This window comes from Notothenia coriiceps, unplaced genomic scaffold, assembly GCF_000735185.1.
Source record: "Notothenia coriiceps isolate Sejong01 unplaced genomic scaffold, NC01 NC01_scaffold00037244, whole genome shotgun sequence".
NCBI lineage: Eukaryota > Metazoa > Chordata > Actinopteri > Perciformes > Nototheniidae > Notothenia > Notothenia coriiceps.
In genome coordinates, this window is record NW_011369945.1 from 12,791,068 (window position 1) to 12,815,913 (window position 24,846).

Genomic DNA, 24,846 nt, shown 5'->3' on the forward strand with positions numbered 1-24,846 from the left:
CAACCTTCCTAGCCGGAGATATGGCCGCATTTTACAATAAACTTCCGTTGGGTCGCTTAAAAACAAATATCGCAAATCGAATCGCAATATCTGTCAGAAAAATCGCAATTAGATTATATCCCCAAATTGTGCAGCCCTAATGTATATAATGTATACAAAATATTGATTGCAACTTTGTACACAAGTTTTATAACAACCATATTTTAAGCCAATTTGAGAAAAAAAACGGGACAAAAGTGCAACAGAGATTTGTATTGAGGTGCGCAAAATAAAATAAATGAAAACACAATAAAAAAGATTTTAAAATGTGAAATGTCAAACCATAATGTACGTGTAACTTTTGCACTGTCTGATTGCTGGGTTGTGACACATTTAGAGGCCTTAAAAAAGGGTCACATGCCAAACCAAATGCCTTCTTTTGAATTAAAACTGCCTTAGCTCCTTTCCACATAACAAACAGAGCTCAAACCGAACTCTCAATGTGTGTAGAATGGATTTCAGTGGGTTAACTCTCCAACAGCCCTGGAGCAGACCGAGCGTTTTGCAGTGTTTGTTGAACGTCACGCAGACGCCGTCTCTCTTACCGTAGGTAGTCTCTCCGGCACAGGATGAGGTTGGCTTTGGTGTAGAGCGTGGAGCCCACCTCGCCCAGCCGGCAGTCACAGCAGGCGCACTTCAGGCAGTCCTCGTGCCAGTACTTATCGAGGGCCTTCAGCAGGTAGCGGTCCTTGATCTTCCGGTTGCAGCCGGCACAGCCTTTTGGCTTGGTGTCCGGCTGGACGGAGAGCATTTGTATACCTGGGGGGGAAGAAGAGAGACGATTTAAAAACTCATCCAGCACCAGCACACTGACAGAGGAACGTTTCCTTATGGTGAAAGAAAAACACACAAATTCTAGGCAGAAAACAAAAACAAGGATTGTGATGCATTTAAAAAATACAGAACAAGAAATAAATTGATGACAGATAAATGGAGCAAAATACAAATTCTCACTTGTTTTCATTGTGCTCCTCGGTCTTTAAGCAGCAGGTGGTATAAGTACAATATTCATGTATTTATCACACATAAACACTTAAGACTGAAATGAAAGAAAAAAAACATAAGTGAAAATGAGCATTAATAAACAAGATCAATCTTATTTACATTTTTTAATGGTTTGAAAACACAGATTTTAACCTGGTCTGCTATAGCAAATTAGATATACTCAAGAGACATGAGAATGCAAGGCTTAGTTTAAATTCCACAATTCCAAATTAAAGTGTACTCAAAAACTTAGTATGCAGACTTAACAGATACAATGTTTTACAAAAGATATAACCAAATTGAAAATAGTGAGAGTTTCGGTAACCTTAGAAAAAAAAACAAACACTCTATTTACCTTTATTTCTAACTGGCATTTGTGTTAAAATTCAATTCACTTATACTTAGTAGTAAGTGTCAACACTAAGTGGACAAAAATGTGTTCCAGCTTACTGAAAAGTACTTAAAATGAAGTATGGACATGGGACACAGTCTTTTTGTTTGTTAAATACGAAACAATATTTTCTATCTTTGAGAACACACACGACCAGTGTGAGCTGTAAACATCTCCGGTAAGGAATGGTTTACTTTAATTCTGAAATACAAAAACTTTTACTAATTACTCAAAGAAGACAATGTAACACACACACACACACACACACACACACACACACACACACACACACACACACACATTGATCTTGTAAAAAACAGGTGTGGCAGTCACTGTTACTCAACGTAGGTGAAAACACGAAGAAAGTATCTTTAAATAACAGTTAAAAGTATTATTCTAACGATGTAAAAATCCAGTGTTCAAAATAAGTGACTAGTCCCAGTAAAATACCCGCGATGGACTAAAAAAGGAGAAGAAGTGAATGCAGATCTGACATTACAAACCAAAACAGTCCTGTTTAACTGCTGTGAGAGCAACAAGCAGCCCACACAGACACAAAGCCACAGTTTCACATTTCTTCCAGGACTTTTTTTTTTTTTACATTGACCTCCTGTGTTTAGAGGGGCGTGGCTACAGGCGAGGAGCTTTGCAAGCGGCCTGTATTGTTTGGCCTGAGCTGACTGTGGAGAGGCTTTGTTGGCCCATTGGGAGCCAGGAGAAGAGGGGTGGGGGGACAATGTAGCTTCGCACCCGGCTGGAATTAGTATTCTCCTACCATTCCCTGAGGAGAGGCACACCCCCACTACCCTTTGTCCCACCATTCACCACACACAACACACACACGCTTGATATTAAGCATGTAGTTTCAGCTTTCATTTCAAATACTGAAACTAACTTTTTTTTAGGATTCCAGTTCAAATGTATCCATTTACAGTTAGAAAGACACTGTTTTACTTCTAATTCATTCATTATGAATGTTGGTATAATGATAATGTAGTGTCTCCTTTAATTTCACAACAACACCTGGTCATGGAAGTAGAAATAATGTAATCTATTAATTTTGAACTGTCTGAAGTGACACAATCTGGAATCCGGTGTCTAATTTTGTACATAAATAACATGGTGGCTCCTTTTAAAGTTGAGGACAAGCACTTTTCTTCAATGAGTTTCAATGTTTTGGATAAAACTATGCCTGAGATGCATCAAATGAACATGAAAAGACTGAAATTATGTCTTATTTTGAAAGAAACCTGTCACTACTTGTTCCTTTTTTCTTCTGCTGCCACACAATCTAGCATATTTAGTGAGAAATCATTCGCACAGACATACTATCAAACAGGTTGCAGAGTGAGCAGCTCATTTGTTCCACGGGTTGGGGCTGTTGATTTGTTAATTGGCTGGATTTAGAGAGCGGTGCGCGCGGCTGCTCTCCTGTTCAGCGCCACTGATCCGTCCAGCCTCGTTAACACTACAAAGTCCCCGCTACTCATTACCAAACCAAAAGAAGGGGAAAAAAAGAGTTTCGACTCCCCCCTTTTTTTTTACTGTCTAATCAACTCGCATAGAAGAGGAGAAGCATGGCAGGAATTTGACCACTTCGCTCTTCCGATTGCCGAGGGGAAGTGCTGAACAAAAGCTTCATTTTCCATAAAGGAAAGGGAACCACAGCTGCTCTCGGAGCCCTAATGATATCGGTTTTGTTTGCGCGCTGGCTCGTATCCTCCCTTCCCACTCTCTCATTGTGGACCTGAAGGCTGCTGCGCGTCCTCGGCATGCACATGGAGGCGATCATCACCAGCGGATGGAGGATGATGGAGGAATAGATAGGGGAATAGACTGCTTTTCTCAGCCCCAGCTGTTCACCAACGAGATGCTGACATTTCACCCTTTCAGTTTAATTACTGTTGCCATGGCAGCGGAGTACTGGTAAAGGCCAATAACGGGTTTAACACACACTCAATTTGCCATGCAGCTTTGACAGGCACTGCACTGTGTGACCACCAACATAACACCAGAGCACGTATATGTAATGTCTCGGTGAAATGCTGGAATAACAGATAGCCTACTGGATCAGGTTAGAGCAACAGCAGGTCAGACCTGGACTCGTCGCCTTTCGACGCAGAGAGATGCTGCAACTTGCCGTCGCAGAGCACACCAAAACACACATGAAAACGTGCCGATAATACAAGCCGAAGCGCCAAAGTCAGCGTCTTACCGAAACTTTTCTCCCTTTTCTGCATTTGTTGAACCGCTGAAGCAGCCGAAGCACCCACCATGCAACCCGGAGCCCCTGGTCCGGAGAGCAGCTGTCTGCGGGCAGGCAGGCTGGGGTCGGGCTTTGTTAGATGGGGAACAATCCAACACGGCGACCCGGTGAGGAATGAAGAGAAAAAGAGAGAACAACCGGCGAACAAAAACGGAGCTGCTCGCCGTCGTCGGTCGTCACTCGGCGTGTGAGAGCACGGTTATCGCCGAGCGGAGGTGTATGAGCGGAGAGAGGCAGGCAGCGAATGACAGGACGACAAAGAGATGCTTCCCCTCCGCGGCGCAGAGACCATCTAATCCTGCTGGCCACATTACAGGCTGCTGCACGCTGCTCTAATCAGCGCTTTGACGTACCAGCAGCAGGCATCTGCACACAGTCCCCCCCCATCACCACAACCTGCTATTACAAAACTCATTCTCACCCACATTGCGTGTTCTGTTAGGCTATAGCCTATATCACATCCCCTGCACTCATTCAGTTTGGTTAACATTTAAATTTAAAACGCTAAATAATAGTATTTTGTCTCACCTTTCTAAACAAGTTAAGCAGAACTGATCTCTTCCAGCAACGGATCCAGCTTCTCTGAAGAGAAATAAAAAGTTCACCAAACTGATCTTCGGGATGGAAATAATGAGCTCCACGCGGATCAAGGCGCCCAGTTAGTGGAAGAGTGCCCAGCTACAGGTGTTCAGCCGAGAGAGTGCGGGGCTCAGGCCGGACGTCCCCAAATGTTTCACAGAGAGTGGCGAGAGAACCGGGGAAGACAGGCTTTATTATCTCCAAACCCCCCCCAAATCCCTCACCGGTGAGACATTACACCGCCACGATAAGGTCATTCACTTATTACCAGCCGCTCCACTATATGACGGAGAGCATACATCGCGTGCGCGCCCCCGGAACGCCCATTTCTCGTAACGTCCTTCAATCTTAGAGCCGCGAGTGCGCGCAGACGCACGGCGCTCGTTATTTTACAGACACAGAAACACATGTATAGTCTAGGGGTGCCCGAAGAGCATGGCATGGCATTCATTTAAGATGGAAGTGCTGCGTTCAGGGGCATGTTATTGTGCAGAAAAAAAACGATTTCTTCTGACACCTGACTGACAAAACAGAGAACATTCAGATTTGGAGACTGGAGATTGATAACAGCAAGAGTAAAGACAGTACCCTGGATGTGTTGGATTCAACCAGCCTACTTAAATATGACTGTTATTAATTATCAAAAAGAGCAAAACGAGTGCCATTTCTTCACACGTGATTTTGTTTAACATGGTTTTTTAATTCCCTTCAATAAGAGACTAGTCTATAAGAAAATATAGACCTCAAATAAAGAGGAAGCAGACAAACTATTATGGATAATTAAATCAATCTTCGTAGAGGTCATTGATTCCTCTTTCTCTGGCATTCTTTCTCCATGCGCACACACGGCGTCATGTGAGGTCCCGGCTCCACAGTGGCAGCCGGCCCCGGACTGATTACCGCCTCTCCACACTCTTTATTTAAACCATTCCTGTAATTAAAAAGGACGAAATTATTCTGCGCCCTGTTTTTGAAACATCGATTGGCGACCCAGTTTGGACTAGATGAAGCCCACATGTTAGGGCACTGTGCCCCCACACCTCATCCCCATCCAACACACAGCCTGACAAGTTATTCCCTTAAATATTCTTGCAGGGGAAGATGGAGGGAGGGGAGGTTGTGGGAGGAGGAGATACAAGTCAATAGTTGGCATGCGGCTCCAGCCTAAAATGCAGCGATAATGAGATGGGTCATAAAATGCTCTCTGCGCCATTATGAGTGATGAGATGCATTAAAGCTGACAGGGTATTACCTGCCAGTAATTAGGTTTTGTCATGGATTGAATTATTTCAAGGCGGCCTATCTTGGTAATCATGCAATTTTCTGCAGTGTGTGTGGAGTGTGTGAGGCTGCCACCTCTCTACCGGTGCCCTCCAGCCGGTTATTCATCCTCCGTATGAATGGGAGAGGGAGAAAAAAAAGGCAGCGATGGAGGATGGAGGAGACAGTCAAATGGCACGGATTAAGTCTCTTCATCCCACGGAGGCACGCACATGTATTAATCCATCATATATGCGCAAATGGAACGCTTGTACCTAACCCCAACCTTGCATCCCAGTTTCTAAAGAAGACAGGGAATGACAGCTGGGACATGCACCAAAACACATCATCACCAACACCGGATTCCTTTAACCCAACACTTTGTTATTTACAGATGCAGCCTGTTTGGGGACACGCCAGAAGTGAATTGTCCTCCCATCTGTATCACCGAGCTGTGTTTGTTTTCTTGTGGAGCTCACTTTACGCGCAGCTCTAGCCCTGCGTAAACTCACATCCCATAAACACACACAGAGGACCAATCACGTACCTTTAAGTACAGCCAAGGATGCCCCAAAAGAAATTCTCCGGGTCGATACAGCTGTCTTCTTCTTCTTCTTCTTCTTCTTTTAAAAGTGTCCACAAGGCAACTTTTCTCAGACTCCAGATCTTAAGGAAACTTTTGCGACAGGAGTTAAGAGAACTTCTCCGCCTTGAGTTTCACCTTAACCTCGGCTCCCCTACATGTCCCGGCTCACAGGTCGTCTCTCGTCGTCCCCCTTTAGCTGCTTCTCCTCCTCCCTGTCTCTTCCGTGCGTCTCTCTGGTTCTCTGGCTGGAAACAAGCGGCGGAGAGTGGAGCCTCCTCTCCTATTTAAGCCCCTCCACCATGTCCCCAGTCAGCAGCACACTCCAGCTCATCCAAGAAGCTGACAAGCACCGTTAGGGAAGGCAGCGCATGTTGCTCTAATGGACCTCATTAAGCTCTACTTACAGATGTTCTCTTAACATAATTGATCTGCAGCGAGTTGAGAGGACGGCAACCTATTCCCCAGCCCCCAATTATGGCCCGGTAATTAGATCCCCAACCTCCAGTTCTCCACATTCACCCTTCTAACATTCCGAAATATCAAAGTATCTCTTTCTCTCAAAGCGACCGCCCCCCCACCACCACCTCCACCACCTCACCCCCATGTCTCCTCCCTCCTCCTCCCCCTCCCACCCACAAGACACTATTGACAGTCAGATCTGCTAACCTTTGTAGTGTAGCCAGACTTAGCTGTGCACTCACTCCAATTGACAGAGCTCACTCACTCTTCTATTCCTCCTTCCTTGCCTTTTTTTCTACCCTTTGGGAGAAGGGGGTGGGGGGGGGAGTCAGAGCGAGTGGCACAGATGGAGAGAGAAAAAGAGGGTAAGGAGGGAAAGAGTAGGTTAGCACTTTCCATAAAGGGTTGTAATGATAATATCTGTCAGGGGAGGATCTTTTTTTTCCATAGTGCTTTTTTATCTTAAATAATTCCTCTCAACTTTGAAGAGAGGGAGAAAGAGGGAGGGGTGTTGTAACCGGTGAGGACAGATAGTGCAGCTTTTATAATGCCAATGAGTGCCACTCCTCTCACCCATCTAATTAGTCAGAGTGCTAAAACAGAAAGCACTTGGGGAAATGGTAATGTCAAGCTAGTGCATGTTAAAAAGAAGACAAATCTCCACAGTGACAAATAAAAAAAAAAACTATTTGCGATGTGGTGTAATCAAGTATTTTCCGAGCAAGCAGTGGCGGATAAAATGTTCTCAAGTCTTTATGTTGTCACAGATGTACTGCGTGTCGTTTTTCTTGATATCTGGATTCATGACCCAGATTGAAATGTTCCTCTGTGTGTGTGTGTGTGTGTGTGTGTGTGTGTGTGTGTGTGTGTGTGTGTGTGTGTGTGTGTGTGTGTGTGTGTGTTTCCACAACAGCACTTAAAGTGAAACTCCAGCACTTAATGTGTGATGCCTGCAGCTCCTGATTCGAGGACATATCTTAAGTGTGACAGTGATAGTAGATTACTTGTGATTGAGATTCAGAAGTCTGAAGATATTCCCTTATTTTTGTCAACAAATAGAGTGTGTGTATCAACGTCTGGCATATAATGTTCTTCAGCGTCATACGTTGTACCCAAACAAATGACTGGGAGTGCGCTGCCGTTTCAAAACGATGCAAATAAAAACACAAATGTGACAAAACGCATGCAAATTAAAAAACATCTTCACCAAAGACCAAATGTGGATTCATCCGCCAAAGAAAACAGTCCCCAAAATGATTTCTTTCCTTCTTTCTGAGAAATGTGTGTGTAAGTTATCAGCTGTTTTATGAAATCATTTAGTACATTTTAATTATAGTCAGTTTTCAGTAGTGAGAAAATGGTTGTGTTATGTTGTCTTTCCACATTGCTTTGATGGATTATGAACACAGAGAAGTCATCATAGAAAGCAACTGATTGCTGATGGCCATATCAGCTGTGGTCTTTCACTTCGTTCAAATGCAAATCCTGGTAGAGAGGCCAGACAACCAGTCGACCTTTTGTTAGTGCTGGTTATCAAAATTAAGCTTTGTGTATCTCCAATTAAGAAGATTCTAATACGTCCATGTAAATTCAAGGATTAAATAATGTTCTATTAGATGAGAAATAATGTCTGGCTGTTTAGCTGCTATACAATGCACACCATCTATTCTGATCTTGTGTCTGTCTGGTGCTTTTGCCAGGTGCAGAGAGAGTTTTTAAGAGGTTTCCTAGCGGCTGCTGCTGTTGATGAGTGGATTTTTCAAAACCAAAACAGTATCTCAGAAACCCTGATACCTTCCGAGCTGAGGGGAATTACTGAGTTGTTAATATGTCTCTGTGGGTGTGTGAACACTTTTCAGATAGCACACACCTGACTAACTATTACAAAAATAAGAATTAGTGCATTCTCAAAAGTAGAAACATCACAAAGATACTCTAAAAGCAACATTCCTGTTCAGGAGTCAGTCATGTCAGTCAAGTCAGTCAGTCAACAAGAGTACAGTACACAAAATGAGCCCTTTAAGGGTTTTATGCGCATATATTATTAGATTATTTCTGATATATTTAAGCATTTAGGCACAGAAGTTTGTCATGGTAAAGCTACTTTATCAGGTCATTTAATTTATAAAAATGAACAATATTTAACCAAATAATCTTTTTTGTAGCTGCAAACTATAATGGGCTTGTAAAAACAATCAAACAATAGTTTTGTAACAAGTCTTTTTTTTTTGAGCGCATACTGCAGGAAGTAGCAGCCTGACACTTACACACTCTCCTTCTCCCACCTACACTTTGATATGTTACCAAACTAACTGACAGCCATATAAATGGAAGCCATACAACCTTAAAAAGTGTAACAAACTCACACTGTGTGACAGAGTTAAGCTTGCTGACAGTAGCTGTCTGCACTCACTGCTGAGACCGTTCACGACCATAAACCCATGTACTTGAAGTGACTCCACTCGGCTGCTGCTGATACCGGCTCTCTTACACACGTGCTGTCCTTGACACTTCCTGTACATGCTAACCTACATACAGTATGACAGAAAATACAGGAAAAAACACTTGAGGGCTTTGGGGTTCATCAGATTCATTCATGTAACAGAGTCAGACAGTGGACTAAGTGCCTGTCAACTGTCATGATGTATAACATTTATACAATTCTTTAGATTTTCATGTATTTACTGTAAAAATGAAATAGCAAAACATAGCATTGATTAGAATCAGGTTTATTAACAAGTAGTTTTAGAGATAAACTCACTCTTTAGGGAACTTTGGGATTTTAGCCTTTGTAGACCATTTACATGCACTAAAACCTATATAACACACTACAGGAAAGGGAATACCCCAAAAAGCACAATAGAGCCCCTTTAATTCCATTAGATACCCGCCTGGTAATGTACATTGCACTCTTATGGCCCGTAATGTGTGCAATGCCTTAAAGGTGGGGTATGTAATTTTGGAGAAACCAGCTCGAGTGCGCTACAACTTGAAAATACACAACCGGAAAAAAATCGGCTACTTCCTTACAGAGCCCCTCCTCCAACACACACAAATGTGCACATGACCAATGAGGGCACGAGATAAGTTTGTGCACAGATGGAAGGCTGACAGGCAGGTAGGCCATCCAGTTATTTTAGCCGGGCCGGCTCAGATGATTGGTCGTGCTTTTTACAGCGCTACGGCTTCCACAGATGAAACATTTTTTTATGTATTTATTGTCAAAGCATTTAATATATTCATTGCTATCGGGATGTTAAGATCATTCCATGGAATATAACAAAAAGTGTTTCTGAAATAAATTACAAACCCCACCTTTATATGAACCTTAAAAACTTGAAAGTTAGATACATTAAAAGGGAATATAACACTTACCTTGGACACTAAAACAAAGCAGCTGTCAAACAAAAATTACAATATTTCCCTGGGTAATGTATTGGGTTAGTAATAACCCCAACCCTAACCCTACCTACTCTAGACAAGTATATACTACAAGATTAACATTTAGTGAATACACTTGGGTTCGGTCCTCCACGGGTTTTTACACAACAGATGACAATACAATCAATTACATCATTTTCTTGTTAATTTGAACTAACTGTTACATTTTTGAGCTATTGTCCTTTTAACCTACGTCTTTTTTCTATAATTTACCTCTGGTTTTAACACAGTCGATGTGTAAAACATATGACAGGTGACTCATAGCATTTTCCAGAGAAACACCTCACCGATAGCAGGTGTTTAGAACAGCTGACGTAAAGGTTTTCACGAGTTGGCTGTTGGATTGAGGAAGTAGAGCATATTGATATCAAGCTGTCACGATTACCAGATGTAAGTGGTTTATCCCATCAGTACCATTTTAGATGTCTGTCCTTCCAAGAGAATCTCCTCTGAGGGTTTTGACATTTACTAGAGGACTCTCCAGCCCCTCTCTACTACCACTCTTCTCCTATAGAGGAGTCCTCACAGGCCGACGAGGAGCTTAAGGATTGGATACTGCAGCTGGTCCTCCAACCCCTCACACACACCCTGGTTTGCCCCAGGGGGATAAGCCAGGGGACTGTCTCCACTAACGACCAGCAGAGCCTCTCCTTAAAGTCACACTCAGTAATTGCTGCCAGTATACGACCTTGAAGTGGGGTCAAGGGATACGTAATTTTAATGACAACTTTTCCTCTCCCCCGCAGGCCAATTTTGTCTTTTGGCAGAAAGAGAAGTGGCAGAGCTAAGTTCCTAAGCCATCTTTCCTCACAAAATCTGGAGAATCACCTTCGGTAATAGGTCAGAAGGGAGCCCTCCGAATCTAAAGAATAGCTGGGCCAAAGAGTATTGACCCTTCTTATTACTCCACTGAGAGTTAATGGAGATTACTTAATTCAAGCGTCTATTCATTTAGTCAGAATATAAAACGAGAACAGCCGCAGTCAAAGAGCGGGGACTTTGGTAATAGGCAGTCTCATTCTTTCTGAGTCGGAACTGGAAATAAAAGACTGTTGCAAGCTACAGTTTCAGCTTTTGGACACACTGCACATTAGTACATTAGTTGTGTTTATTTGGTTGTAGCAGAACAGTAAAAGTATGATGTAACATTGTGGAAAGTCAGGGTGGATGGATGGTTATAAAAAACAGAACCCTTTACCCAGGAATCCGGTATACATGTCCTGTTAGAGAACAAAGTTAATGGTTAGTTACGCAACATACTTAAATTATGTTGCATTCGTAATGTCCTTAACTTCGTAACAAGGGCACTTATTTGAACCCAAAACATGATCTTAGGTTCCCTGACCTTAACCAAGTAGTTTCCTGTGAAAAACAGAAGTTTAGAAAAAACATCGTATGCAACAAATGGAAACTGATACATACCAAAGTCACGCTCTTGGGCTTCATAGATTATCCGTTTAAAGGATAGGGCTACCGTATGTTAAATGAGAGTGAGAACGTGTTGTAAAGACACAAAATAATTGTGTACTCTCAAAATGAAAATAGGCCTTAAACTATATGTCTATATAAACCTTTGCGTTATTGATGTAAACTGCTTCTTTTTTTACGTCAAGACCAGAAAAGCGTTTGTTTCTGTGATTATTTAACTATATTCTGGTGCTTGTTGTAAAAAAAAGTAACTGGTTGATCTGTTGTGGGTAATTGTGTCTTGACAGTGTGTAACATCACTCCAATTAGAGACAGCAGATGGAACAGGTATAGCTGCTGCCTGCAGATGGCTGTAAAGAGTGTCACCAGAGTAAAGGAAAGGCCAACCGTACGGATGCTCATTAATCTTTACTCTGTGGCATTAATGACATGATCAGAAGTTTCTTATCCTGCTTGATCACTTGTCAAACAAATACAACACAAGATAGTGTTTGTGTGATTTAAGAGATGTTTGAGTGCCTTTATAAAATACAGGAACCAAAATATTCTAGAACAAAGGGGGTAGGTATCAACCTTGCCTGGGCAGCTGGGGGCAAGACGCACAATTAATGGCAACAAGTTTGCAATGCGCTACTGGATTGCCATACCCTGTACTGAACCTCGGTCCCACTGGGGTGGATATTGCACAACACAACCATTTTGAATTGTATTTTAATGGATGAAAAGACAGAAGTAGGCCTCCTGAATGACTGAGCTTAGATTCTAAATGGGTAGGCCTAATGAATAACACTATTCTGCCCTTACTAGAATGTTTGAATGATTACTAGCTTGGCAGACAGCTTAACATTGTCTTCAATAAACACCCAGGAGACAGCAGGTCAGTTTAGGATGTTTATCTCTTTTCTTACTTCAATACATTTCATTGTAAAACTAAAAACAACACACACATACAGTATTACAAGGTGTTGCTTGATTGTCGTCACATTAAAAAACACTCAATCCTTAACCATTATATAAATACACAAGATTTAACAAACATTGTACACAAATGAATAACGATTAGCATTGATGCTAACTAAACATTTGATCTCCCATTCACATGTTAACAGGATTAGTATTACTCATTGTTTTACAGTTTCTAGCACTTCAAGTCAACTGTTTAAATCAAGTGTGCATGTAAGACAATGGATTGCTACTTACAGACATTAAGGCCCTTGGGAAAAGTGGATGGACACAGGAAACACAACCCATGTGCTTCAGAGACAGCCAGAACCAGGACACTATGGCAAGCCTTTATGGACATACAGTGCAAAACAGAAAACACTCTGCCTGCACTCTTAAAGGGGCAGAACAAAGAGTATTTTGTCTAACATTGCTGTGTCAGATCTTAATGTGAATACAGATTGTATATGTCATAAAACCATTCGGATGACAGCTTTAAAAAGTCATGTTTTTGCGGTGTCTGAAACATCACATCGTTAATATCCATCATAGTGAGAGCTAAATCTGAAGGCTTTTAACCACTTCATTGTCAGTCAAGAGGCTAAATACGATAATCACAAGTTTATCCAAGTTTAGAGATACTGACAGTGGATGTCAATGAAATAGCGTTGGTGGTGTTCACAGCACTTAGACATGACTTAAAAAACTTCAACAGCAACATTTTTCAAGAAACAGTGTCCAAGTTAGGCTGGGTGATCATCAGGACATGCTGCTAACAGTTTTCAGAGGGACTGTTTATTCATGAGAAAAACATTTTGCAGTCAGTTCTATGAATCATCCTGAGATTTTAAGCTACCACCTTAAGCCCATCATTTTGGGTTCTCGTGATTTGTAAAGAAGCAATTTCCTCTCTGCTTCAACACTACCTTCATTCTCCAGGAAGTATTTCTGTAGTAATCATGTGTTGGTTTGTAATCCACCTCCACCCTTGTAAATGAACACTGTCATAGAGGATGACATATCTTTAAAATTGAATGACTCAGTTTAATTTCAGGTAGGCTACAAGATGACATTAGTGTTGAAAAGAGATTGGTGTTGGATTATATTGGGTAAATCTCTTGTGAACATGCTTTTCAAAAGAAAAAGCAATATATTCTAATCCCTACATTCTGAGAAATTTGAAATTCAGGGACTTATTGATCGGAAACACAATAACAACTTTTTACTCTGGCCCTCAATGCAAATTAGAGTTATGTACATAATTAGGGTGGACATCAAAACAGCGCCTTTAAAATGACTGAAGAGTTGAATTCTGTGAATATGTTATTGAAAAACAGACCTAACAAGGTCAAGACATCAGATTTTCCTTTAGCTGGAGGAAAATAAAGCATGTTTAAGAATCAACTTAGGACATTTTTTTTGAAGAATGCATTTCAGAAAGGTCTGAAATTGTATAAAAGAAGTTTGTTTGTATGCTTTTAATGAATAAGGTCTGTATGCGGTTGTTTAATACAGACAACCAATACAACTAATTAGATTATATTCTATTAGTATCTCAGAACAACACACAGACTGCCAGCATGTATCATAGGGTGCATATAAAATGAACACATCATACTCAAAAACAATAAATAAACAGCACACACACATTACTAATTCCTGCGCACAAATGAGCAATGCATGCAATTGAACCCATTGTTGACATTTTAACATGCTGAACAGAAGTGGATTGAGATCTCTTTCATGTTATCAGAATTCAATAAGTAAAAGCAACCTTATTGATATCTCTTTTCTATTGTCTTTATTTGCATATTTGATATTGAAGTCATCCAAAAGTAACGGAAAGTAATCAGTTACTAATCATTACGTTAATATTAGATTTTGAGTGACAACCTCCTTCCAGCAGCAAGGGCATTGAAGATGAAACGTGGCTGGGTCTTTCAGCATGACAATGATCCCAAACACACCGCCCGGGCAACGAAGGAGTGGATTTTCTGGATTTTCTTTTTCTCATTTTGTCTCTCATAGTTGAGGTATACCTAGGATGAAAATTACAGGCCTCTCTCATTTTTTTAAGCAGGAGAACTTGCACAATTGGTGGCTGAATAAATACTTTTTTGCCCCACTGTTCCTGCGCAGCAATCCACTGGGCATTGGCTTTGGCTTCATGGCCTCCACCGTCCTCTAATTTTGAGTGTTTTCACAGGAAGGCATACAGTTTTCCATATCACTTGTTAGCTAGTGACAAACATATATATTGGGTTATTTAATCGTAAAGAACCAACAGAAAAGTAGCTAAGTATTTGCAATCCCTAAACATAGACGTTATCACTTATCACTATCAACATAAGTACGTTTAAATGTCCCCATTATACTGTTTTTCATCAATATATTATAGTTCTCAGATATATACAAAACACGTCTCTGAAGTGTTTGTCTGAAATACCAAACTGATCATTGCAGCATCCCATAATCCCCTCTGTTTCAGCCCTGTTTCAAAAGTACTGATTCTCTGTCTGTTACTTTAGATGAAAATAAGGAACCCCTTCCCACGCCCCTCTGATAGATATTTGGTTAAAAATAACACAATGGTGCTCTAGGAGGAGATTCAGGTGATAAGGTGGGCGGGTGTTACCTTGGTTGGCTATTGGCTAATTGTTACACAAGCCAAAAAATCGTTATGACATCATAAAGTGGCCAAAATCTGATCAGATCATTTTCAGACAGGTTTTTATATAAATGGATCAGGACAAAAAGTGAGAGAATATTTTTTCCTGAAACTTTCAGAATCTCTTTACACAGAGGGGACACATGTTTATGTATAAAATACATGAAAAAGTGGATTTTGCATAATAGGTGACATTTAAAGTGGACCTATCATGCTATATTTGAATAATATAGTGTAGGACCATACCTATATAAGGCATATTTATACTTTTTATTTTTCAAAATACCAAACAGATCATGCATTTTAGCCAATCCACATTTCGCTCAATTTAACACTGTCTTTGCATGGGCTGATTCTGTGAAAACAGCACCATCTACAGGCCTGGCATATGTACTACAGCGTCTCCAGCGCTGGCAATGTCCGTGGCTGTCTCCTCGTGATTGAGTTGGCCCAATAGCCATAGCGCCACTTCTGTGACGTCAGTCTGTATCAGATCCGTTGCAGCCCCTTTTTAAGAGATTTGGGTAAGGAGGAAAATAGAGAGGGTGGTGTTTTCTGACACTTGGTGAGTTCCCTGGAACACCGGGGACACATATTCATGTATAAAAGACGTACAAAAGTGCATTTTGCATGATAGGTCACCTTTAAGTAAAACTAACAAAAGTAGATATTAGTCACCTGGGCATCAGTGGATTCGATGGTCTCAGGGAGCGTGGAAACAGTGACTTGTCTCGGTATAAGAGTATTCTTCTTCTGACAAGTGGAAGCTACTGTGCATTAGTGGAGAGTCCTCCGGAGGCAGCTGTTATTTCATCCACACACTCGTCTGTTACCTTGTTACTTCTCATAGTAAGTCTAGCCAAGTCAGCTGTTAAGTTGTCCATATCATCGCATGATAACTGGTCACTCTTGATTGACAGTTCAACCCTGGCAGCTGTCAACTCATCCAAATAATTCTTAAAGGTCCCATGTCATGCTTTTCCGGTTATTACCCGTCCCCTTGTGTGTTATGAAGGTTTTTATGCATGTAAACGGTCTGCAAAGTCACAAACCCTCAAAGTACACCCTGTAGCGAGTAAAACTCTAACACAGAAGATACCTGTCTGTCTATGCTGCCCCAGAACGCCTTGTTGGAGATTTCTCTTTTTCTTCCTGGGTACAGTGACGTGCCCATACCCAAATGGACCCATTGTTCGAAATGGACCAATCCGTGGAGCCGTTACGTTACGTCCGCGGAGCCGTTACGTTAAGTCCGTGGATTGGTCCAAATGGACCAATCATCTGAAGTCTGGTGGTGTTTGGACCATTTGCATAGGTATCATGACAACATCGTGTTTTATGGCGAGGGATGCGTTTCTATGGCAACAGCCCATGGTGAGATCTCAAATTTGGCGTCGAGCTGTTGAGGCATGGACCGGTGATATACAAGCGAAGTTTGGGGATGATCGGACTGTGTCCATTGGAGTTACAGCGACATCATGTTTCATGGCGAGGGATGCGACACCCCATAATTGACATAGAGCTGTTGAGGGCCGGACCATTAACCATTATCTGAAATCTGCTGCTCTGAGCATGTCAGTTGGAGTTATGACATCATCGTGTTCTATGACACAGGTGTTTATATTTGAGCTAACGACATGTCCAGAGATCTAAGGTTTCCATGGTGATGTGCAGTAATCAGTGAGAGGAGAGCATTTTCATTGTTCTGAATGAGAGATAAACCTCTTACATGTGAACGTTTTGTTGAAGAACAGATATCGGTGAAATTTCAAAGCGTGAAGCATGTCAAGGAACTTGAGCATCTGAAGTGTACTTTTTGTGTTAACTAAAGGTCTGCGGCTGCTGTGGTGGGGAAAGATGACGCTGAACTTACAATGGGGTTTAATGGAGACATTTTGAAAGTTTTTGTCACTTCAAGGCCTCAAGAGGCATTTTGTTTAATTATTTAGCTTAATCTTTTTTAAATGTTTCAAGCATACGAGATGTTTTCCTACGTTTCTCATGACAAATTATGTCTCAGGAATGTAGGGTCTGGGAATTATGGCAGGTTTAAAAGAAAATATGAAGGCAAAATTAAATCTGTCCTCCACTCTAGCTGTGACATCACGCACTCTAAAATCTGAAGAAGGCTCTTTACCAAGGTCTGAACAATGTTTAATATCTCTAAAAGTATGAATCCGATTACACGAATAATGTCAGAAAGATGTGTAACATTTGAAAGTTGGAATGAGGTTTCTGAGTGAAAGTATGAAGGAACAGTTAGCAGTTGAAGTCGCATGAAGATTTTTCAAGTCTGAAGAGTTTCTCCATTGACTTCCATGTTAAACATGTGATGAATTATGGGATATATCTCTGGAATTATGAAAGTTATGAATGAGAAAAAAAATAGTCATCGATTCCCGACCGAGCTGAACGTTTTGATGTTTGAACTGAGTTTCTGCGATGTGGAATGTGGGAGCAAAAGAGGCGCAAAATAACCCGGCAGAATAATAAAGAATTTTGTGTGTAGCATAACAAGTAGTTGGAATGCTGTATCAGCATTCCCACTAAATAAGGATGTATAAGATTAAAAACGTCTACAAAGAAAAGAGACCTTGCGTCTTTGTTTCAAATTACAAAAACATCAACCAAATAAATACAACTTACTGTGTAGCCACTAAAGTACTTGTGGTATCTTTGGTACATGTTTGTCCTAGAAGCTGATATATCAGATATATATAGGTTTGTAAAGTGTTTTCTCTCTCTTTCTCGCTATGACTCAGGTTGAATGACTGAAATTCAGTTGAATCTCCTTCCTGTGTTCTAGAGACCATCGGAACCTAGAACTGTTCTCTGTTATGTTCCGGAACACTTGGACAGCACCTGTTACTAAGCCTAAATGAGTGAAAACAATATAATATCAGATAATCGTGAATAAATCCCGGAAATAAACCGACCTCTGCCCTTTTAGAGTTATCCGGCCAACACACTCAACATCACCTAGCATGTTTTCAGCAGCAACATCGCTAACCATGTCCCAGTTCAATTACCCAAGTACTGTTCTGCAGTAATTTTTCCACATAATTGTACTTTACTACATACCAGAGGAAAATGTAGTACTTTTTATTCAATAAAATTGATAATACGCTGACAGTTACTTTTGATGTATATATCTGATATTATATGAACCTGTGCTGTACTAAGCTTTGACCAACTACATTAAAATAATGACATGCATACCTGAAAAAGGTGACGTGGAAAACTAAACCCCTGTAATTGTTTTAAATTCTAATGTGCAAACTAAGCATTAGACTCTGATAATAAAATAAAGGAAAAATACAACATACACAGGCAAACAACAGATTTATTGAAACCAGAATTTCCAAATGTAGTTAATTTATTTCTTTTTTGGCAGTCCTCTCGAAGTTGTTGTTTGTTTGCAAAGGGCCTCTTTCTTGACACATTTTCTCCCTCCTCCACCTCTTACATAGCCGAATGACACGATTTTGGTTCGTACCTGCGTAAAGTTAGTCTCAAAACTCTGTGTGTGTAAAAAAAAACGATCCACAAACAGAATTGAGATCAACAAACGCATTTTCAAACACAAAATGGATTCACAAATGCCTGATCGAAATTCTTTTACGTCTTATTTTCCAGTTTTTTCCAGTTACAGAAAAAATCGGATTACAGTTACATTTTTATAAACTGCGGATTACTACCAGGATTACAATGTTACAATGCATCTTTAAATCAAGCACGATATGACAGTTGATTTTTCTCGTAAATAAAGCTACGAGCCCTTTTATGAGAACAGCATGTGCCAAGAGACACTGATACATAAACACTGAAGTGTTTAGAGATTTTAGATGCCATTTCAAAGGCCATTACACACACACACCTACACACACACACACACACACACACACACACACACACGCACGCACATACACATACACACACACACACACACACACACACACACACACACACACACACACACACACACACACACACACACACACACACACACGCACGCACGCACGCACGCACGCACGCACACACACACACACACACACACACACACACACACACACACACACACACACACACACGCACGCACGCACGCACGCACGCACGCACACACACACACACACACACACACACACACACACACATACACACACACACACACACGCACACACACACACACACACACACACACACACACACACACACACACACACACACACACACGCACGCACGCACGCACGCACGCACACACACACACACACACACACACACACACACACACATATGCAAACTCATATGCAAACTCATTCAGTATCAAATAATAACATTTCTCCAAGCCTTTAATGATAACCTTGAACAATGCAATGCTGGTAACTGCTACATAATATCTATCGATTCCATCCGGCGTGATTTCCTTGAGTAGCTTGGGCTGAAATTACTTGTGTGTTCAGAACTGAGCATTTCAAACAGACTTGCTGTATACCTCAGCAGCAATCAATCAGCCTTAATCCAAAACCAATTTACTCCGCCTGAAGAGGAAAATATCTTTTAATCTCTTGCCGACAATCCCTGATTGCAGTGCAGAGCATCAGTTGACAGTCAAACTGTGCCGCTTAGAATGGGATGTTTATATTGGATTTGCGGTTGCCATTTTTACATACACATGAATGAATAGTCTATTTAATACCTGTGAGCACAGTTTTTCCCCTGCTAATGATGGAATATTGCTTTCCCTGACATTCTTTCCATATCCTGTTCTAGCCACCAAAACACTGAAGCAAAAAAGACAAAAAAGGTGATCACATTTAAAGAAAAAGAGACAGCTGGATTGGGTTTACACATTGGATAGGGAAACAAGTGTGGGAAGGATTTCAATACAAACATAAATATTAATTGTACCTCTGACATTAAGCCATCTGTTGTACAAAGGGAATTACTTGTATCCTTTGAGGCAGAGGTGGTTGCAAAATATTCATAACCTCTGCCAGCGTAGATGTTTCACTGCTTACAAAATTAAGAATAGATTTGCACAAAACTATGAAGAGAATTTGTAGAGAAAGAGATAAGTGGTTAAATGTAGTTATGAGTAAAAGTTGTAGGACCCCGCAGATGCTCACTGCAAAAATAAAATACACAAGTAAATACAGATGACAAACATTATTATGCATTTTAAGAATCAAATAGTTCTGTTTTTGTTACAACTCACAGCATTAGCTCCAGCTGCTTGAGCTCTGCAGCACACTCGATCATCATCATGCTGTGATTTTCTTTATATTCGCAGCACTAATGAGAGGACAATAACAACACTCACGATCTCCTCTGGCTATGAACATTTCAGTCATTTGCAGTAGTACATTTTCCAGAGCAGTCTGTCCAAGCCCCTCAGTAACCAAACTAATTGAGGGCCATATGTAAGCAAGTGGTTCTTGCTTTAGAGTAGCGCAGGGAGGGAGTCTTACAAATGAGCCCCCCTGGAGGGAAGCACAGCTGAGCCACGGTCGAGCAGAACATCACCACGTCGAACAAGACAGAGCCAGCCAGGGACAGCTCACCCAGTGGTTCCAGCTGCCAAATCTCCACTCTGTGTTTAGTGTGGCGATCGCTGCCAAACCAATGCTAGAAGTGCAAGTGCTAGATGCAGTTAGCAGTGGTGAAAGACCTAGTACCTGCATACAATTGAACAATTGTTATCAAAGTGTAACAACGCTACTGCATTTTCATTTGAAGCATGTGTTAAAGAATATTGGTTCTTGGGAGTGGTAGTTATAAGATCTTGGCAATGCAACACAATCACAGAAAAAATACTATTTATCTACCTTGGATTTTAGATTATATACTGTATATAAAAAAAATAAACGTTTCTGTATTGTAGAACCCCTACTGTTTGTGGTGGCTTCTGATGTGTTGTAGATTTAAAGACAGTATTCCTGGATTAGTAAACAGTCGGATGGTAGATTTTTGTCAAAACAAAGGAAGAATAAAAGAAAGTATTACAGATCAGAATGGTCTCAAAGAAATACTAACAGTAAATACAAATGGTAACCTTAACTCTAACTTATACTAAAGAAGTCTATGTAAACAGTTTATCCGAGGTGAAAAGTCCATCCTTAAATGTATTCTGTTTATGTTTGGCCCTTGAATAGTTTTAAGGGAAAGGATGGAGTCACATGCTTTAGAGGCGGAGTTATACAATCTTGGGGGAGTGGTCTAGCCAGGAGGGGAAGTGATGATTCAGATCCCATTAAACCTTCTACATTAAACTAAACTAAACTAAACTAAACTCTTGTGCCCTCACAAGGAAATTGCACTTGATTAAAGTAATTCCCATTACATAACTTACCAGAAAACTCACAATTTTTTAACAAAATAGTAATACCCATGACCTCTACTTAATTTCCCCACAAGTATACAGTATGACTACAATGGTGACATTATCAGACAAAGTGTGACTTCTACTATTCTTATTCTGCCATAGAATATGTACCAGTCTCCACAGTCTAACATGCCACAAACTGTAGTATAGTTATTAATGGGTATGGAGTGTCGCTTTGCGTGATTCTGGAGCAATACGTTTGGAGTTCATCCCCCTGGGAGCATGAACAAACTTATATGAAGCATGACCATTGCAGCATAATGCAGACACAGTGGTTATTCCTCTCTTATCCAATTAAATGTTGCAGTATGGTTTCTTTTAATATGGATTCATAGAAAAGATCAAAGGTGTTAAGTTCAACAATAGTTGATGTAAAAAGCAAGAAGTGTAACACCTATTGACTGGATGAATAATGAGCTGAACAGAGGCCAATAGAGAGGGCAAACAGTGTCCTCTACCAGAAACTGCCTGCCCACCCTCGCTTTCTCTCGGTTTTTCTGCTTCCAAGCAGAGGAATGGTTGATTAAGAGGAGGCTTGTGGGTGGCTGTTGTTTTACTCCCTATTGATCCTCGGAGCACAACTTTCCATCATGCAGAGAAGGCCAGGGCCAAAGACGACAGCTAATTAAGATGGCTAATCACTTCATTTCACAACGGCTGCAGGCTCTGTCACTCTTCTTCCCGGCACCTGTTGTCTGGTATCAGTGACACGATAAAAAAGTGGATATTTCTAACATTAGCCTGCTGATCTGCAGTAATGATGGGAAAATCAGGGGCGGAAGGTTGATATATGGCTTAAGACAAGCATTTCGATTCTGAAGTCATGGGATATAATGTCCAGCCCCTGATGGAGCCTTTGTGATTAGACACAGATAAGCTATGGTGGGCCACACAACTGCGCTCTAATTGGTCATTACCAATTACCAGTAAAATAGTTAAACACCTCTGGCATAATAAACTAATATTGTTAAAATGTGCAATTTTGTGATGTAGAAATTAAGTTAAGCTAAGGTAAAATTTGGTATTTGCCAATTCTCTGACTTTTTATGTATATCAACATGAGTTCGAAATGTAATTTTTTTTCCAGTACTGTACCTTACACTAACCAAATACCTGAAAAACTAAAGCATTTCCGTTAAGCCTCAATGCACCTTCAAGTGAAAAACCGTTAACAAGTGTACACCCTAAACTAAGATTGTAAACTAGGGATGCTCCGATCACCAATTTTGGGGCCGATACAGATCGACGATCTGATCGTGTGGGCGGGGCCTATGGGGATCTTCCATTTAAAGTGATGCTTAAAACTCAGTTAATGGGGCTCATTCACTGGCCCTTCCACAAACAACAACCAACATAATTATTACATTCAAATGAAGTACATTATTCAAGTTTACATTAACTTTGGATAATAACACGGGATAAATGAGCGGAAGCGCTCTCTTTTCCTCTCTCCCCCTCTCTCTATCTCCTGACAGCCTGTCAGTAGGCTATCTCATGCAGCTCACTGATCCAGTAATGAGTGACCCGACAGTGAAGAATAAACATATTTATAACTAGTTTAGCTTGTTCCAGAGGTAGATAAAATAGCTAATGGCACATTTCCACTGCAGCGGGGTAGCCCCGTTTAAGCGTCCCTAAGCGTCCTCGCTCAGGCCTCGGGGTGCCTCGCTGGCCGTCAGAGGCCGCGGCGCATTTCCATTACAGTTTAGGACCTGGGGTAGCAGCAGTTAGGCGAGGCTCCCGTCGAGCTCCCACTGGATTTTATCATCCCCAATGAGATGTAGGAACGTCGTCACCTCCTCGGTCGACCACGGTGTGCTTTTCTTTGACGTTGCCATTTTTGTAGCTCCTCCGTTTCCAAAAATGCTTTGTATAAAAATGCTGCAAGCTTGCTTCTAGATATGCGACGCTAGGGATGATCTCACGCGCGATCTTGTGACGATTCTCTCTGACCAATCAGCAGTCGAGAGTGTTGACGTCACTAGTTCAGCCCTGGCCCTGGCCCTGGCCTGATAGAACCACAATTTTATGGGGCCGGAAAAAGAGGGAAAAAGTACCCGCTAGCCGGTGCTACGCTATATGGAAAGGCCACCAAAAACTGGCCTGGCCGCTTGAGGACGATTAAGGACGCTTAAACGGGGCTACCCGCTGCAGTGAAAATGCGCCATAAGTGTGTTAGGTCTAACTCTTAGTGTGTGTTTTGCTCCGCTCACCGGTCCGTCACAGCGGGCGGAGCTGCAGAATTTCTGCTTCACACACGTTGCATACCGCTATTTTATTGTCATTTTCGGACACCTTAAAATACTGCCAGACTGGTGAAGCCATTTTGGCGAGCTTGTTTTGCCGCGCACAGAGAAAAGTGTCATGTATTTTACGTCATAATTTTACATCATGCGATCAGCTCTCGAGATCGGCATTTTTAGAGAGTACCGATCGATCGGCATGTTAGCATTGCTAGCATGTTGACATTAGCTTTGATTATAGGCATACTAGTAGTTCAGTTAAACACATTTAAAGTAGCTTTGAAGTCACTTTAGGAACCCTTTGTACAGTGATGACATTTTATAGGCCTAAAAATGAAAAGATAAGATAAATGTTGCTTGGGAACAAATACATAAGCAGTGCCAGTACTTAATTGAAGTTTATCAGAGGTAACAAATTACCGTATACATTTTTTGTATACATACAACATACACAGTCTGATCATCATAGCACTGTTCATTAGATGTAGACTTTATTTAACTTGTGTTATATGCGGACTGACTGTTGGCATCAGCTGTTTCAACAAATACCCAGTAACAGCAAATTTAATTTCACAACCAAGACTATTCCCCAACCTGAAGTAATTAATTATGTAAACCCGAATCAGAATATTTGAACCAACTGCTTTCAAGCCAAAACCTAAAAAAAGATCCGACAACTGATATCCTCCTGGGGTGGTATAAACAAAAAAAGATGTTGTCCTGGAAGGCATTTCTAGAACTGATATTCTGTTTTTCAATTTGGAGGCTTTACTGGCATCCTGAATAACCAAAGTTTATCATGTTTCCATATTAAATGTAACCACACAATTACACAGACAGGACATGGAGACAAATTGACAAAAAGTGTCATAATGAGCGTGGTTGCATTATTTTATGACCTTTAATATACAGACGTGTAAGGGTTTGATGGGAATTGTGTCGTCAAACTGCAAATTAAGCCTTTATTTCATGCTGCTTTGGGGTTCAAAGCCCCTCAGGATGAGAGGCCTTTAACTCAGACGCGGCACAGCGGAGGATAACAGCGTTGATGTACAAGAAAACTCAAAGTCTTTACATCTCACTTCGTTGTCTCCCCATTTTTTTATTTTTCGTATTTTCGGGGAAGAGCGCCCGTCCTCATCCTTCATGTTTTAATTGACTGCTTTCTCAGAGTGTCA

General features: G+C 41.1%; 2 protein-coding genes across 6 annotated transcripts in view; one reads left to right on the forward strand and one right to left on the reverse strand.

The window, feature by feature from the left end:
* lmo3 (LIM domain only 3) overlaps positions 1–6,566 on the reverse strand; it is a 224,206-nt gene extending 217,640 nt beyond the window's left edge. The window contains exons 1-3 of one of the 5 annotated variants that reach the window (XM_010793563.1): positions 4,209–4,418; positions 994–1,078; positions 585–798 (exon numbers count right to left, since the gene is read on the reverse strand). In XM_010793563.1, the coding sequence (XP_010791865.1) occupies positions 585–798; positions 994–1,003 (224 nt within the window). In that variant the 5' untranslated portion in view covers positions 1,004–1,078; positions 4,209–4,418. Of the gene's footprint in view, positions 1–584; positions 799–993; positions 1,079–3,629; positions 3,953–4,208; positions 4,419–6,066 lie in introns of those variants that run through there. The other 4 variants (XM_010793562.1, XM_010793565.1, XM_010793564.1 and 1 more) reach the window with 4 other exon arrangements.
* Positions 1–24,846, forward strand: part of LOC104965314 (protein kinase C beta type-like) — a 469,227-nt gene that overhangs the window by 339,534 nt on the left and 104,847 nt on the right. The gene's annotated exons all lie outside the window — the stretch shown is intronic.